This window comes from Mastigoproctus giganteus, chromosome 14 (genome assembly GCF_048544385.1).
Source record: "Mastigoproctus giganteus isolate SK-2022 chromosome 14, ASM4854438v1, whole genome shotgun sequence".
NCBI classification, from domain to species: Eukaryota; Metazoa; Arthropoda; class Arachnida; order Uropygi; family Thelyphonidae; genus Mastigoproctus; species Mastigoproctus giganteus.
The window spans coordinates 14932235-14950151 of NC_143588.1; the positions used below are offsets into that span (position 1 = coordinate 14932235).

General features: G+C 36.7%; 1 protein-coding gene across 3 annotated transcripts in view; it reads left to right on the top strand.

Annotated features, from left to right (window-relative positions):
- The window catches only part of LOC150074989 (ubiquitin carboxyl-terminal hydrolase 47-like), a 486634-nt gene that overhangs the window by 180738 nt on the left and 287979 nt on the right, over window positions 1–17917 (top strand). For all 3 annotated transcript variants that reach the window (XM_090388947.1, XM_090388945.1, XM_090388946.1), the window contains exons 9-10: window positions 747–886; window positions 16746–16835. In XM_090388947.1, the coding sequence (XP_090245073.1) occupies window positions 747–886; window positions 16746–16835 (230 nt within the window). The remainder of the gene's footprint in view (window positions 1–746; window positions 887–16745; window positions 16836–17917) is intronic.

Here is a 17917-nt window from a genome sequence, read left to right on the forward strand (position 1 = left end):
TCAAAATTGATTCTTATAATGGGAACATATGATAATGAAGAAAGTGCAGCACAATATCCATTATAAATATGACCTTTTAGAGAGATGAATAGCTTAGTAATATAGTGAAATTTTCAACTTCGGACTTGGAACAAATTACAAAAGGAAAAAAAAAAAAAAAAAAAAAACGATATTTACATTGTTCACATTACGATATTTCATAATACCTTCTTTTATCCCTACAGATGAAAAATACGTTTCCATATTTTTTTCAGTTTGCGCCAGCCGGAAAAAACGTGAAGTCTAATTTGCGTAAGTTGGGGAGTTCCTGTAGTTACATCTGTTCTCATTCAGCTCCAATATATTTACATAGCAGAGAGAGAGAGCTGTTTATTTGATCTTCTTTGCGAGTGCTACTCTTTTTCCAAAATGAGGTCCTGCACTCCCCCTTTGGAATGACAGTATTCTTTTAGCTACATGGCTGACAGAGGTCTGCATAATTTTGTAACTTGTTGAATATTTAAAGGAATTCCGATATTAAAAAATATATATATATATATATAATAGTTAATGTTGGAGTTTTTTAATTTCTGTATGATAAAATTACATATGATAATTTTGCTGTTATCTTCATCTGTATATCCTGAATTCTGTTCCTATTGTATCTGCTTTAAATAAATTGATAATTTCTGTAAAAGTATAATTGAACTGAAATTAAAGGTAAGTGTTTAGTTCGGTACATAAAAATTTTATTTTATTTTTCATAGCATGGCAACAGCATGATGTACAAGAACTGTGTAGAGTTATGTTTGATGCTCTGGAACAAACATTCAAAAATACCGATCAAGCAGATCTTATTAGTAGGTTATATGAAGGGAAACTAAAAGATTATGTTAAATGTCTACAGGTAAATATTATAATCTTATTGTTATCTTATTACTTTACTATTAGTAGTGGCAAAATAATGCAAGGAAGCAAGCATATACCAGTTGGACCTCTATATAATGAAATCAATCATTCAAAAAAATTCATTAAACAGAAATTTCATTATAAAGAAATATGACCTTTTCAACAATAAAAAATACTGAAATTCAACATTTAAAGTAAAAGGTGGGAAAAAAATCAGAAATAAGTGAGAATGAATAAATTTTCTAACATTTTAAAAACATTGGTTTATTAATACATACATTAGCATTATTAAAGGCACATAATGCAAGAAAGCAAGCTTATATAGCATCAGTCAAAAAAAAAAATCTTCTAATTTCACCCATCCACTCACTCCAAATGTTTGTCTAGTTCTGCCTTGAATCTATTTAAGCTATCAACTACGACAGATGGAAGTTTGTTCCAGCAATCAACTATACACTGGCTAAAGGCAAACTTCTGCACATCTGTCCTAAAACTGTCTTTCCTCAATTTGAATTTATACCCTCTCGGGCGATTATTCTGAGCAAGAGGAAGAATCCATCAGCATCTCAAATCATTCAAGGCTTTATACACCTCAATCAGATCACCTCGCAGGTGTCTGGTCACCAGACACTGTAATTTGCAAAACTTAAGCATTTCTTCATAAGAGCAACCCTTTATTCCATTCACATCTTGTTGTGCTTCTCTGCACTTGCTCCAGTAGCTCTACATCCTTCCTAAAATGAGGCCTCCAGACCTGTATACAATACTCAAGGTGTGGCTTGACCATTGCCTTATACAAAGGATAATCACCCCCTTATCCCTGCTAGAAAAATTCCTGTATATCATTGACCAGACACCATGAGCTACTCTTGCAGACCGTCTACACTGCTCAGATATTAAGAAATGACTACTTACTTGAGGCACACAATATATTAGTACACTTTTAAGAATTATTTCATAAAATATTTGGTTATTTTTTGTTATACACTGGATTTTATTGAACATTATTCGTAAAAATTATCGCATTTGTTTAAAAAGTCAAATATATTTTCTTCACACTGAAGGCCTCGACAAAGTTTCAAATGCTGCTAGCATATCATGTTTGGAATGTTTATTATTGCCCTCATTTTCATCCAACTCATTATTGATATTGTCACTAGTTCTTTGAATACTCTCCAAAATGTTGGAGTCACTCAGACATTCATCTACTATGACATCATTATCAACTCTTAAAAATTTCTCCATTGATCAAACCTCTCGCTTGGAGTTCTTCCCAGGATTGCTCAATATCTTGGGATAATTCATCCCTCTCATCACTGTTAATTGGCGTTTAAGCAAAACCTGCTTTTACAAAACAATTTTTGTTTCCTTCACATTCTGACTCTACACTTTCACCAATTCTGATATACACATCTGCAAATCTATAGGTTGGTGGTTTCTATTCTCAGTATAATTTTTTTCAGTAGTGCATTTTCAAATGCTTGATAATGCCTTAGTCCAGTGGTTCCCAAACTACTGAGATCTGTGGACCCCTTCAAAAATGAAAAAACATTCACCGACCCCTCTATATATGCATATGTTTCTGTGTGTGTGTATATATATATATATATGTGTATGAAGACTGGGTTTTCTGAAAAGAAAATTCAAAGTTTTATGTTTAAAACAACTCAACTGTATTCTTATTTTTGCATAAATATATAATAATAAATTTAATTATCATCAATTTGATATACATAGAACAAATAATTTGACCTGTTCCAGAGGGTCGTTTTGTGGACCCCACAGGAACTGGTCTATGGACCACCCAGAGGTCCACTGGCCCCAGTTTGGGAACCGCTGCCTTAGTCCATTGGACCAAGTATTCGGAGGGAAGAAAACATGCTTCACATTTGTAAGTTTCGAAATTACAGAGTGAAGGCCACTTTTCGACAGTCAGCGTGATTTTTCTTTCGTCATATTTCTGTTAAAATTTCACTTGTCATACAAGTTTTTTGTTGTAGTTGTAGTCCAACTGTAACGACTTTACTCCTTTGAAACATCATTGTTGTTTACTTTTTCCTGTTACCAGAAGCTTCAGTTTTTCATTACCAGCCATATTTGTACCAATCAGGACAACTATAATTCTCTCCATACTATTTTTACCACCTAAACATTTATCACCTTTAAAAGTCAATGTTTTGTTTGGCAAACATTTAAAAAAAAATAGACCTGTTTCATCAACGTTGAATACGTCTTTGGGCTCATAGTCCTCCATAATTTTTTTTCAAAACTGTTTCTTTCCATTGGGTATAACGTTTTTGAGTAAGTCATGGCGCTTTTTAAATTTGGCTTGGAATGTTTTATGCTCCAGAAAAAATGTATACTCCATAGCCTTTTCTATTATTAATGGCCCTGACATCAGCATGCTTTGGTCTCGAATCATTTTCACCTACTTAAAACAGCTTCGTCTACACATCTTCATGCAGGCATAATTTCGCACGCTTCTGACTGAATCCCAAACAGGGACAGGGAATATTCATGTGATGTTGTGACGAACCCCATTAGCTGCTGTTCTACATCTTGTGAAGAAGCTTGTGCCAAAGCCAGCCATTTTCATGTAAAATGTGTTGAGTATGTAAGTGTAATGATATGTTATGTTATGTTGTGTTGTCGGCCGGCCCAAACAGGAACAGTTGAAACACAGTTTTTCAGAATGATTGATATACACACACATTGCTGGCAGTTATACCAAATTTTAAAGCAATTTCTTTTCTTTTTTTTTTTATGTCCCAACCTACACTATCCACTTTTTTCACTACACTCAAGGATTTTTTCTTAGACATTGTAAGGTTGGTTTCACAGCAACTAAAACAAAACTGATTTGGAGACCAATGCACCTAAATTTCACCTGTCCATGTAAACAGTGACAGTTGAAATTTAGTGAAAGTGTCAGTGACTTATTTCCGCGAAGCAACACATGAATTTCTGAGATAAAGGAAAATCACTCTCTCCTAATTCTCTAATAGGGTGCTTACAATAGAAAACAGGTTGACTAGAGTCAATGTCGGCATCAGGAATATGCCTTAATCTTTGCCAATGGCTGTGGACACATGGATAGCAGTTGACCAGCACAACTTCTCAATAGTAGAGGCAGCTATGTGGGTTTTATGGACACCACTAAATTGTGGAATGTTTTAGCTTTTAATTCATGTTCTTAAGAATTAATTCCTTTAGCTCTTAATTTGTGCTTTCTATGACATCAGCTCTATTGCCTGAAGACCAGAGGTACAAACAGTGCTTACCCAGGTTTCTCAAAATCATTTTGTTATATGGAAATTTTCTTTGTTATACTGAAACTATGTTCAATGTAATGATCAAGGGAAAATTTAAAAAATTCACTAAATAGAAAAATTTGCTATATAGAAATTTAACTTTATAATATCGATATAGATACACCATAGTTTACCCATAAATTAAACTAGGTATGTAGTGTAAAGGCATTACCTCCATAGCCAGGTTGGAAGGAGCAGCAGTGCGTAGCACACACTTCTTGATTAGACCGGGGTTCAAGCCTGTCACCACCAAATACGGAGGATGCAGAAAGGTCAGGGAATAACCACCGCATATCCCAGAGCAATATGGCCTTAGTTGCTAATGCTCCTAAAAACCAAATAACAAACAACAACAAACATTCACATTATCAGAGTACCTGCCCACCCACCGATGATAGGCCAATAGCTTTGAAATCGTGCCATCTGGGTGGTGGTATCCACTGAGAATAAATAAAATGTTTTTTCTTCTAGAGAAGCATTACTTATTTGAAGTAGCTCTTCTCTAGTAGAGAAGTAAGCTATCTCATGAAAGTAGCCACAATATGAGATACAATTAAAAACAATGCCTTTACACTACATACCTAGTTTAATTTATGGATAAACTATGGTGTATCTACGCCAATATTATATAATTATTTAAATCCATATGCTATTATGACCTGTGCATTTCATCTTTAGAAATTTGTTAAAGAGAGGTCCAACTCTCTTCTAAATAATCTGTGCAATCTTTTAAATTTATTCAAAATATCCACTTCTACAACAAGTGATGCATGATTGTTGGAAGTTTATTCAAATAGTCATGCATCGGGCAGCGCAATGGTATGTCCAAAGGAAGAAGGTACCACAGAAACGAGCTGTTATCAATAACTTTAGTCAGGGATACAGGAAATATGTTATTATTTTGTTTAACTGTTATTCTTGTTTCCACTCCAGCACAACCACTAGGTTAGAGGAATTTACAATAAATTTGAATACAATCATTAATCTTATTTAACATTCATACACGCTTGAATCGTGGTCCACTCAAAGAACTAGTGCTACTGCACTCTTTCTCTTAACGACTCAGCTATGTCAATCCTAAAAGTGTTGTATGTATTGGTACCACTGATATTAAACCCCTCAACATATACACTATATGGGGTGGAGGGACTTCCCATTTATGCTGCTGGTTTTTCAGATTAGCATAGTTTTAAGTTCACAAAAACCCACAGAAAGAAGACCATTTTGTGGGTTTTTGTGAGGAACTGCCCCCTCCTATATCTGTACACAGTACAGATATAGGAAGGGGGGGGGGCAGCTGATTTTAACATGTTTAAATGTTTAAATCAGTTTATACAGTGCAGAAACTGGAAAACAAGACTGATTCTAGAAAAATAATAATGATCCCATATATGAGTAAACCAGCTTTGCAGGACGTGAGAAGAAGTTACTTCTTCTCACGTCCACATACTGCATGCAATGATCGTGGAACGACTGGTGAAAGGATGTGACTGGTATACTGTTCAATTCTTGTCACAGCTCTTTGAATGGTGTCGGCATCATAAAAATAATAGCATTTCAGTGGTGCCTTGAGCTTTAGGAACAAAAAGAAGTTGCACATGGCTTAAGTCTGGTGAATACGATGTGTGTCACAGTAGGCAACTTTTTTACCAGCCAGAAACTCCTGAACAATGAGTGCCTTGTGGCTCGGTGCGTTGTCATGCAAGAGGAATCAATTGCTGTCTTCTCCATATTGAGGCTGCACATGATGGATTCTCTGCAACAAACATTTCAAAACATCCAGATATTGGGCACTATTAACAATCTAGCCATTGGGCACGACCTCTTTGTGCACAATTCCCTTGCTATTGTAGAAAGTGGTGATCATGATTTCGATTTTTAACTTTCCTTGACAAACTTTTTTTGGCTTTGGGAGAGTTTGCCAACTCAGCTCCTTACTTTGTTGCTTCGTTGCATGGTCATACTGAAAACACCACATCTTGTCAACCATAAAGATCAAATTTAGGAAGTTGGATTTCCTTTTAGCATCCTAAATGAGTTCTCTGCAATGTTCAACTTGCACCTGTCATTGACTGTCTGTTACTGAATGTGGAACAAACAGCACAGACTTTCATTTTCAGGTGTCTCCGTAGCCAGGTGGGAAGGAGCAGCAGTGCGTAGCACATGCTTCTTGATTAGACCGGGGTTCGAGCCCATCACCACCAAATACGGACGCGGAAAGGTCAGGGAATGATCACCGCATATTCCCAGAGCAATATGGCCTTAGTTGCTAATGCTCCTAAAAAAAACCAAACCAAACCAAACTTTCATTTTCTTCAAATCTTGGGTTTATTATTTGTCAAATTGTTCTCTTATTAACCCATGAATCGTCTGAAATCATTTGGAGAATTTAACATCAGTGTGGGAAATCATTACCAGTGATTTCCCACACCTTTTCAATCAACTTTGGCATTTGAAACATTTATGCCACTCAAACACATGTGCACAAGACAGACAATTCTCTCCATACACTTGCTTCATAATTTGAAATGCTTCCCTGATACTTTTGCCCATTCCCAATTTTAATTTATGCACCCTCATGTGAGTAGTCTGAGCAAGAGGAAGAATTCCATCAGCATTGATCTTGCTCAATCCAATCTAAGCTCTAAAGACATTGAGATCTTCACAGTTGCCAAGTCTTAAAATGCTGCAATTTGCTAACTGAAGCCTGCCTTGATAAGAACACCCTTTCATTCTCTTCAACAATCTCATTGTCCTTCTCTGCACCCAGTCCAGCAGATCCACATCCTTCTTAAGATGAGACCTCCAGACCTGTATGCATTACTCAAGGTGTGGCCTATCCATTGCCTTATACAACAGGATAATCACTTCCTTGTCCTTGCTAGCAGGGTTCCTGTATATCGTAGGCAAAACTCCATAAGCTGTCCTGGTGGCCTGTCTGCATCTCAGAGAACTTCATATCTGAATGAGCAACTACCCCAGGTCTCTTTCATTTTCCACTGCCCTGAGTGAAGTATCACTGTTAATCTGGAATTGCTGCTATCCATTTATCAATATTATAGGCTTCAACTGCTATTTCTCAGTCCATCAGCCTAATTTGTTTAGATTTTGTTGCAGCAGCTTATCTAGATTACTGTTATTAACCATCTGGCCAACCTTTGTGTCATCTGCGAAGTCAGACATTAAGCCTGATATACCTTCATCAATATCATTAATAAATATAGAAAACAACAGTGGGCCCAGCACTGAGCCCTGAGAAAATCCACTAATAACATTAGTCCATGAAGAGCAGTGTCCATTCATAACCACTCTGTCTTTTCCCACAGATTAATGTACGAACTTAGATATGAAATTCCCTGAGCAGTGCAGCAAGGTTGCCCGGGTCTTTTCTATAATATACAGGTTAAGGAGTAATAAGCAGTAATCCTAGATGAATGTAACAACTGTGTGAGTATTTCACTGAGGGCAGTGGAAAATGAAAAAAGATATTGTGCAGGCCGATATGAAGTTCTCTGAGAAATGCAAACAGCCCCAGGATAACTTGTGTAGTTTTTTTTTTTTTTTTTATGATATACAGGAATTTTGCTAGCAGGGACAAGAAAGTGATCCACCCATTATATGGAGAAGTCTCCTTATGTGGTCCCAGTATTCCGAGTGTGGTCTTTTTCAAGTGCCTTGTACAGATTATGACCTCTCTTCCTATTCAGGGTTATTGTTCAATAAATCATCAGTAGGACACTTTGAGCTTTCCAGGCTACATGTGTACTCTGCTCAAAGAATTTCATCACCCTGTATCACAATTTCCAAATCCCTATCTTCCTCTGCTGTTTTCAGTTCAGCCTCCACCAGTTGTGTTTTGCTCAATTAAAACATAGCTACCACTTTTCTGACCATCCTTTAAGCCTGTCTAAATCATCCAGAAGTAGTGCTGTTGACACTGATCATTATCCACTCTCCCAACCTTTACATTATCTGCAAATTTTGATGTCATTGTCCTCTGTCCTCTCGTTCATGTCATTTATGAAAATCACAGAAATGCCAATAACCGAAGAACTGATTCTTGGGGGACCCTACTTCTCACATTACATCAATCTGAAGAGTATCCATTATTCATAGTACGCTGTCTCTGCCCCACAGCCACTCTGCAATCCATCAGACAATCTTGCTCATCATCCCAATATGTTCCATCTTATAGTGTAACCTCTCATAAGGGACTGAGTCAAATGTCTTGCTAAAATCCAAATAAACTATGCTGAAATTATTCCCTACATCAGCTCATGAGTAGCTGTGTCAAATTAGGTAACCGGGGTAGTTAAACATGATTTTCCCTTAACAAAACCATTAGCATTAGTAGAGGCATATGATGCAAGAAAGCAAGATTATGCAGCATCAGCCAAAAAAAAAAAAAAAAAAAAACACCTCCTCCCATTTCCTCTCCATTCATTCCAAATGCCTGTCCAGCTCAGCCTTAAATTTAATTAGGCTATCAACTTCCACAGCAAAAGATGGAAGTCTGTTCCACCAATCAACTACCCACTGGCTTAAGGCAAATTACTGCACATCTATTCTACAACTGTCTTCCCTCAATTTGAATCTATGCCCCTTCAGGTTCTTAATCTGAGCAAGAGAAGAATCTCATCAGCATTCAGCTTGCCCAAATCATTCAAGGCCTTATACACCCCAAACAGATCACCTCATATGTGCCTACTCTCCAGGTGCTGCAATTGGCAGAACTTAAGCTCTTTCTTGGTAAGAGTACCCCTTTGTTCTCCTCACCAATCTTGTTGCCTTTCTTTGTACTCAAATCTACATCCTTCTTAAAATGAGGCCTCCACACCTGTACACAGTACTCAAGGTGTGGCCTGACCATTGCCTTGTACAATGGGATAATCATCTCCTTGTCCCTGCTAGCAGAATTCCTATATATCATTAATAAGACTCCATGACCTGCCCAGGCAGCCCATCTTCTCTGCTCAGCAAACTTCATACTGACTGTACAATTACCCCCAGGTTTTTTCACTTTCCATTTCCCTGAGTGTAGTACCACATGATTGGTACATTTCTCTTCAGTTATTGCTACCCACATGCAGTACTTTGCATTTGCTAATTTAAACTTCAGTTGCCATTTCTCAGCCCATTTGCCCAACTTATCTAGATCCATTTGGATTAGCATACTGTCTTTACTATCGTTAACAACCCTGTCAAACTTTGTATCATCTGCAAACTTGGACATTAAGCCTGATATACCTTCATCAATATCATTGATGACTACACAAAACAACAATGAGCTCAGCACTGAACCCTGGAGAACTCCACTAATATCATTTGTCCAAGAAAAGCAGTGTCCCTTGATTGCCACTGTCGTCTCCCACTCACCATCCCTTTATCCATTGTAGCAACTTACCCTTAATGCAATACTGCTCCAATTTCTACGGCAGTCTTCCGTGTGCAACAGTATCAAAAGCTTTCCTGAAATCCAAGTATATGCTATCAAAATTATTTTTTGCATCCAGTTCCTTTGTGACCACATCATAGTATCCAATCAAATTGGCAGACAAAACCTCCCTTTAACAAACCCATGCTTTGTCTTAACCATTACTGCAGTCTTGTCTAGATGATCCTGCAATGTTTCTTTAACCAGTGACTCCATTATTTTTCCCCTGAACATAAGTTAAACTAACAGTTTAACTTGTGTTTAAAGAATCATTTGCACACCTCCAGTCCATGAGGACCTCCCCTGAGTCCAAGGAAGCTCTCATAATTATGGCTAAGGGTTTGCTTGCTTCCTTTGCTGCCTCCTTTAATATAACCTGATAGATTCCTGTCCACCCCAGGTGCCTTCCTTATGTTTATCTTCAACAGTTTCTCCTCCACTTGGCTCTCAGTTATTCCAAAATCACTTAGCTCCCTTTTTGGGTTTGATAAACCTCTGGCATTCCCCTCCTTGAAGAAATCCTCATATGTGAATGTAGATGCAAAATACTCATTCAGTTTATCTGCTACCTGAGCATGACCATCAATGTTAAGTGGTCCAATCTGATTCATCCATTTCCTTCTAGAGTTCACATAAGTAAAGAACTCTTTGCTGTTTTTCACTCCCTTCCTGAAATTAAAACTTTTGCCTTTATCCTTAAAAATGATTTTCTCTGAAATTCTGTACAAATAATAATAATCTAGTTTATTTTAAAATTTTGTACTTCCTGGTGAGTTTCACTCCCACTTACTCCAATCATTTTGGGGAAAATTGAAATTGCCATTAATAACACTCACACTTGCTTGCTCCTTAAATTTCCACATAGATACTCTTGTCATAGTCTTGATAGTCATTTGTACTGTAGATTACTTCCACTCTCATTATACCTTTGCTTTCAACCTCACACCACACAGATTCTCTCCTGGCATGCATAGCTTTGTGGCTTTTGAATTTGCAAAAGCTCTTTTCATGTTCAGGTTTTGATAAGAACATGACCCCTCCCCCCATTTTCTCTCTCTCTCTCTCTCTCTCTCTCTCTCTCTCTCTCTCTCTCTCTCTTTCCAGTTTTGTTTAAGATATCTGTTAAATGGTAAATCCTCATCTCCTATTTTTAATACCATTAATTCAGTAATATCATCTTTTTTGTGCCCTTAACAGATACCTGCTCTTGATCATTATCATTTATCCATTACCCCCCTGGTAGACATATCCTGGTCCTATTCCGCCAATCCATTTTTAAACTGTATATTTTCTGTTTCCCTGACAGTAGAGCCACAAGCAGTAGCTGTTTTGTGTGGAACATTTGCTGTCTACTATTGAGAATGTCATGTTGCCTGATGCTTGAGTGTAAGCTCTAGCATCGAGCTGTTTGATGGGTCCCTCATTTTAATACTTTTGAGGACATCAACCCTATTCAAGTTCTCATCCATCTGAATGCTGAATTTGTGCCTAATCTCCTCACACTGCTTGCAGTGAATATACACATAATGGCATCCCTTTTGGCTATATCATGTCATGTTACAAATAGTTTTGCAGACATCTCAAATAGTGCATTATAAAGCCCTGATTCTTAAGAGAACTGATATTGGCAGTTCTCTTTTGCACCAAAGCCTTCCTGCTAATTGACCCTTTTGCTTTGCTGCTGATTTTAGAGTAATTTTAATATACAGTAAACCCTTGCTATTTGCGGGGGTTACATACCTAAGAAATGCCGCGAATACTGAGTTATGGCTCACATAATAATAAAGGGGTTCCATTCCAAAGTATGAAATATATAAGAAAAACTAGTCTAAAATTTTGTCTATGTATGTATTATATGTACCTTCATAATATGACTATGTACATAGACAGTACATAGTGAAATGCAAGCAAGCATAGGGCATCGAAATGAAAATAAGAAACAATTTAATATTAAATGTAATATTTATTAGAAATTTCAAACCAGCGCCTTTGCTAGCTAAAAAACTTATCCTGCCAGTGCTATCACCAGTTTCGCTAAAGCGTTGATAAAAGAGTTTTGCCTTTTCACGAATGATGAGTGAACTTAACGGAATTTTATTTTGAGTTCAGTCTTCTATCCACAGATTTAAAGCTTTTTCCATTTTTTCTAATTTAACATCACGAGTTACAGAGCAAATTTTTGAAGCAATTAGCGCGTTTTCACGGCTCGTAGTGTCCGTGGATTTTTTCTTCTGATTTTTTGATTGATCGTACCCTTGACTCATTGATTTTATAATGTTTTGCCACTGAAGAGACACTTTCACCATTAGAAATTTGTCTAATAACTCAATTTTATTCGCTAATGTCATCACCTTTGATCTTTTCACATTTCCCTTGTTATTCGTAGCCATATTTTTGTACGGGTTAGAAAGAACTTGTCCACAATAAAGTCACTTTCTTCTGTTAACACACTCGAAAAAGTCTGTTTTACACTGCAAAATGATAGATTTATCACTTTTGTAAGCATATCAATTTATAAATTTATTCAATTTATAAGCATATAAATTAAAAGCAAACAATGAAACCTTCCATGACAAGTGCATAACACATACTGAACAAGGATTAGCCAGAAACATCTACGCTCGCGATTTTGTCACCCCTCTCCCCCCACCTACTGAGCGCTGTTTTGACCGGGAAAGATAATTTTAGCCATGCCCATGTTTTTTTTATGGCGGAAAATGTTCACGGTGCTTTAAAATTCACATTTTTTCAGGTTTCATTTTATATTAAATCAGCGACCGCGAATACAGATACCGCGAAAAGCGGGGGTTTACTGTACCACGAAATGCTGTGATATATACCATGATTTTAATTTAAATTAAATTTAAAAATACCACACAAAACTAAGACGTGAGTATGACATAGCTACAGTATTTTCAGATTATGCGATCACAGTATTAACTATGCTATTTTAAGTTATGTTATGTAATATAGTTACATTATAAAATCACATTTGTATTATTATAAACGTATAGTTTATAGACTTCATAAAAATACTTCTAATATTAATTACTCCTACAGAATTTTATAGAATACTAAATAGCATATATATTGTTCTAATGTCATCACACTAAACAGTGGTGGCAGAATTATTTTCCTCCTTCGACTTTGGATTTTTAAGAAATTTTGAAGGCAGAGTAAGAAACAGTTTTACCTGCTTCATCAAAAAAACACAAGTAATAACTGCACTAATAATTTTCCACAAGGCCTCGGTATGAAAGAGTAATGGTACAGTGTTAAAATTTTTTTACTTAATGTATAACGTTTCAAATAGTAACTCACTGAGTTTCTTGCAGTTCATTACCATATTTTTTTAGTTAATTTTTAATCTTGAAGTTAACAAAGTTGTGTAAATGAGAATAGATGGACAAAATTGGTTATTTGGGAAAAAGGGACTCATGTTAAAGGCAATTCATGAGTATATGGTTAAAACATTGGGGGAGGGTGCCCCTTCTATCCTATGGTTAATGAGTAGACAGCAGAATTTAAACAAGGTAGGGAGAGCTTGGAAAATGACCTACACTGTGGAAGACCTGTAATATCCATCACTCCAGAAGCTGTTGACAGTGTGGATGATCTGGTGATGAGTGATTGATGAGTGACAGTTTAGTACATTGCCACCATCTTGGGCATCTCATCTGACTGTGTGTATCACATAATAACAGAGATTCTCACTGTGTAAAAGGTGTTAGCATAATAGGTCCCGAAAGTTGTTGGCAGCTGATCAAAAATGCACAAGAGTTGACGTATTGTGAACCTTTGCATTGTTTTCAAGTAGATCCAGCAATTTCTTTGCAAGGTTTATGACCATGGATGAGACGTAGGCCAGAGACAAAGGGCCAATGCACCATTAACACCAAACCAACCAACCAGAGACCTTTGTCTCTGGTTGGTTGGTTTGGTGATGGAATCACCAAATCAGCTCCCCCTCCCCTCCAAAGAAAGCCAATGTGATCCTTTCTACTGGCAAGGTGATGGAATCAGTTTTTGGGATGCTGATGGGTTGTTGTCAGTGGATTACCTTCAGAAAGGGCAGGCAGTCATGGGAGCATATTATGCAGACCTTATGAGGCATGCGCATGAAAACATCAAAGACAAATGCCAAGGAAAACTCAGCAATGGAGTCTTGTTCTTGTGAGTATGCCTACTCATAAGTCTGTCATTACCATAGCTGCACTGCATAAGTGCAACTATGAAATCTTGGACCATCCCCAGTTCACCAGATCTAGCACCATTAGACTTTCAGCTGTTTCCTAATTTTAAAAATTACCTAGATGGCATCCATTTCCCCACAATCAGTGACATTATTGCTGCTGTGGATTCATTCCTGTAGGCCCAAGAGAAAACCTTCTTTGCAGCTGGAATCAATACATTGCAGCATCAGTGGCAAAAAATGTTATTGACTCCAAAGGGAACTATTTTGAAAAATAACATGCTACCAGCTCCTGAAATAAACTCTTTGTACTCAGGTTACATATTTTCAAGCACTCCTTGTAATATGAAGTCCCCTGCCCCATATTCTTAGTGAGAGAAAATTCTTAGAGGGTTTCGACACAGAGTAAACATAATAATTTGGATAGAAACAGAAAAAGAGCCACTTATTCATTCTTACCGGATAGCTTTTTCCTCATAATGACATAAATCATAACTGCCTTCATTCTTCCCCACCCATATAGGTCAGTTCATATGTATTATGTAATTATTTAAAAGATTGAGAAATACTGGTGTAGGCATTAATCCCTTTCCTAAGTGATTTTTCCTCATACAAATATTATGTTAAATTTGCATCTGTGATTTTGATTACATTAAGCCTATAATAGCTACAAGGTAATGTGTAATAGAGCCACAGAAAAGGTTCGACAGGCAAAGGCCTCCCATACATAAGGGTGGCTCTAAAAGTGAAGTTGGAAATTATCGACCTGTCAGTCTGACTTCAGTATGAGAAATCACTAGCAAACAGAGCAAAGAGGGGGGGGTGGGGATAAAGAATTCTTCACATATATAAATGCCAAGAAGAGCAGGAAAACCAGATTGGACCTTTACGTAAGGGAAAGGGGATAGTAATAAATACACCAGCTGCCGTTGCAGATGAATTCAACAGTTATTTTGCATCGATATTTACAAATGAAAAGCCTTTTGTGGCAATGGGAAATTGTGGGAGCGAAGTTAAAAAATATGTAATTAATGATATTGAAATTTCGCAAGATTATTTATTGAAAAAACTTTCGAGCCTACAGACCAGTAAGGCTCCTGGAGTTGATGGAATATACCCTATAATCTTAAGAGAGGCGACAAGCGAGTGCATTGAACCATTGAGGCTAATTATGCGAGCATCACTAGACTCTGGGGAGATTCCCTTGAATTGGAAAAGTGCAAATATCTCCCATACATAAGGGTGGCTCTAAAAGTGAAGTTGGAAATTATCGACCTGTCAGTCTGACTTCAGTAGCAGGGAAAATCATGGAGGCAATGATCAAGGGTGGAATTCAGGATCATTTGGATCGAATTGATAATTGAAATTCTCAAGGATACTCAGCATGGTTTTGTAAAGGGAAAATCATGTTTAACAAATCTGGTTCGCTATTTCGAATGGGTCACTCACAAGCTGGATTTAGGGAATAATTTCGACATTGTTTATTTAGATTTCAGCAAAGCTTTATAAGCTGGAACAGGTTGGAATCACTGGGAAAATCCTTAGATGGATAGAAGGAATGGCTTCAGGGCAGGAGGCAGAGGGTTGTGATAAATGGCTATTCCTCAGATTGGGTTGATGTAAGAAGTGGGGTTCCCCAAGGATCAGTATTAGGACCACTGTTGTTTTTAATTTTCATAAACGACACTGATGAAGGGATAGAGGGCGTGATGTCTAAATTTGCAGATGATGTTAAAATTGGTAGAGTAGTTAATGATCACTGTCAAGCTGAGCTTCTTCAGAGAGACCTAGATAGACTTCAGGAATGGTCAGAAAAATGGCAGCAGTGCTTGAATCCAACAAAGTGTAAGGTATTACACCTGGGAAACAGTAATCCCAAAAAAACTTATTCACTTGGTGGAGTTCAACTAAACCCAGTACTGGCGGAAAGGGACTTGGGTGTTACGATACGGTCAGATATGAAATTCTCTGAGCATTGTAAACAGGTTGCAAGGAAGGCCCATGGTGTCCTATCGATGATCTATCCAACTTTTGCAAGTAGAGATAGGGACGTGATAATCCCATTATATAAGGCTTATGTTAGACCACACTTGGAATAATGTGTTCAAGTATGGAGACCGCACCTAAAGAAAAACATCGAGCTTCTTGAAAGGGTGCAAAGAAGGGTAACTCGCCTGGTGAGATCGGCTAAAGGGCGTCCTTATGAAGAAAGACTTCGAATATGTGGGTTGTAGAGTTTGGAAACTAGACACCTTAGAGGAGATTTGATTGAGGTGTTTAAGGCTCTGAGAGGCATCAGTAAAATGAATGAGGACAAAATTTTCCAGATTATTCCAGATAATGATGTTAGAACTAGGGGACATAAATTCAAGTTACGGGGGGGGGGGAGGAAATGTTTAGATTGGACTGCAGGAAGTTTTATTTTAGCCAGCGAGTTATAAATTACTGGATAGTACTTTCGGGTAAGGGAAGCGCATAGGATGATAGGTTTAATTTTTTTTTTATTTATTAATTATTATTATTTAGTTATTTATTTTTATATATATATCTTTTTTATCATTGTTTTGTTCGGATTTTTTTTTTTTTTGGCTGGTGCAGCATAAGTCATAGGCTTTCTTGCACCATGCGGCCATTACTAATACTAATACTAAATACTAATTTAAACCCCTTATTTTAATTGAGTAAATGCTTAAAGCACAAATTGAACCACCTCTTCATAATTTAACTGAATTTACTAGGAAACTTAAATAAGATTTCAGATATTATTTTTTGTTGATATGTGCTTTATTGCTTGAATTTAATGTAATTTTTAATAATTAGTATTTATAGTAATAAATCATTAATTATTAAAAATATTGAACATTTCTATTTCCACCAATATTATTGTGTACTTTGTAAAATTGCATTCCAATTTTTTTAGTGTGGCAATGAAAGTGCTCGAGAAGATACTTTTCTCGATGTTCCACTAGTAGTAAGGCCGTTTGGTTCCAATCAGTCATATGGAAGTGTGGTGAGTTAAGAACTCAGACCTTATTTTATTATAAATAACTACTAAGTGTTACACATAAATTGCACATCTAAGCCTATATTAAAATACCATAATATTTTTGCTTCATTTTATTCCATTGGTGATATGTTTTAAAGGTTTCAGAGTTACAACTAATACTCTATGGCCTCAGAAAAACGTTTTGGGGGACTGTCTAGTGTTTTTTTTTTTTTTTTTTTGCAGCAAGCAGGATTTAAACTGCTTTAGTTAGTGCAATGGTCTTAGTGCTCACAGCAAAACAAACTTTTCCTTTGTGATGATTTTTTAGAAAGTAGCTTAGTACCAAGGTGCGGGTTCGATTCCCGCCTCGGGCTTGGATCAAAGTACTGCAAAAACCTTGGGAGGTGCAATATGGCCACAGAAGCCGATGCGCCAACAACTACCAAATCAAAAAAAAAAAAAAAAAAAAAAAAAAAAAGTACCAAGGTAATTTGTGATGGCAAATTTTTTTCTGTTGTTAGCATTAAAGCTATTACATTAACTAAGCAGTTTAAATCCTACTTGTTGCAAAATAACATGAAAGGGCAAGATATTCTTCCAAACTATTTAATTATAATTTTGATGCTGACTTCATAAGCCCTAGATGCTAAGAATTTACTAGTTCTGCTACATTTTTACTTTTATAAAATTTTCTTATTTAATAGCAGCCCCTGCTTCAAGAAATGTTTGAAGAGGACAAGAAAGGGATGTCACCTTTATATATTATTTCAAGGTTGCAAACCTGTGAGAAAAAATCGCACTCCCAGATCAAAGGAGAGCATACTTCAGTAGTAGAGTAGTAGTAGAGGGGACTTGTAGGGACTCAAAAAGAAGTAAAATGTTTCCAGTCTGGAGGTGTAGTAGTAGCAAATGTGAAACAGTCAGAAAAACCGTTAATGTCATCTAGCTTCGGAGAAATATCAGTAGTAATAACCCCACAATACTTAAAACTCATCCAGAAGAATATGAAATTATAGTTGGCATATGTGATGATCGGCATTTCAGTGTCTGTAAGGAGAAATGAGTTAGCACACCAGAACTGGAACACTTAACCATGTTGATAACAG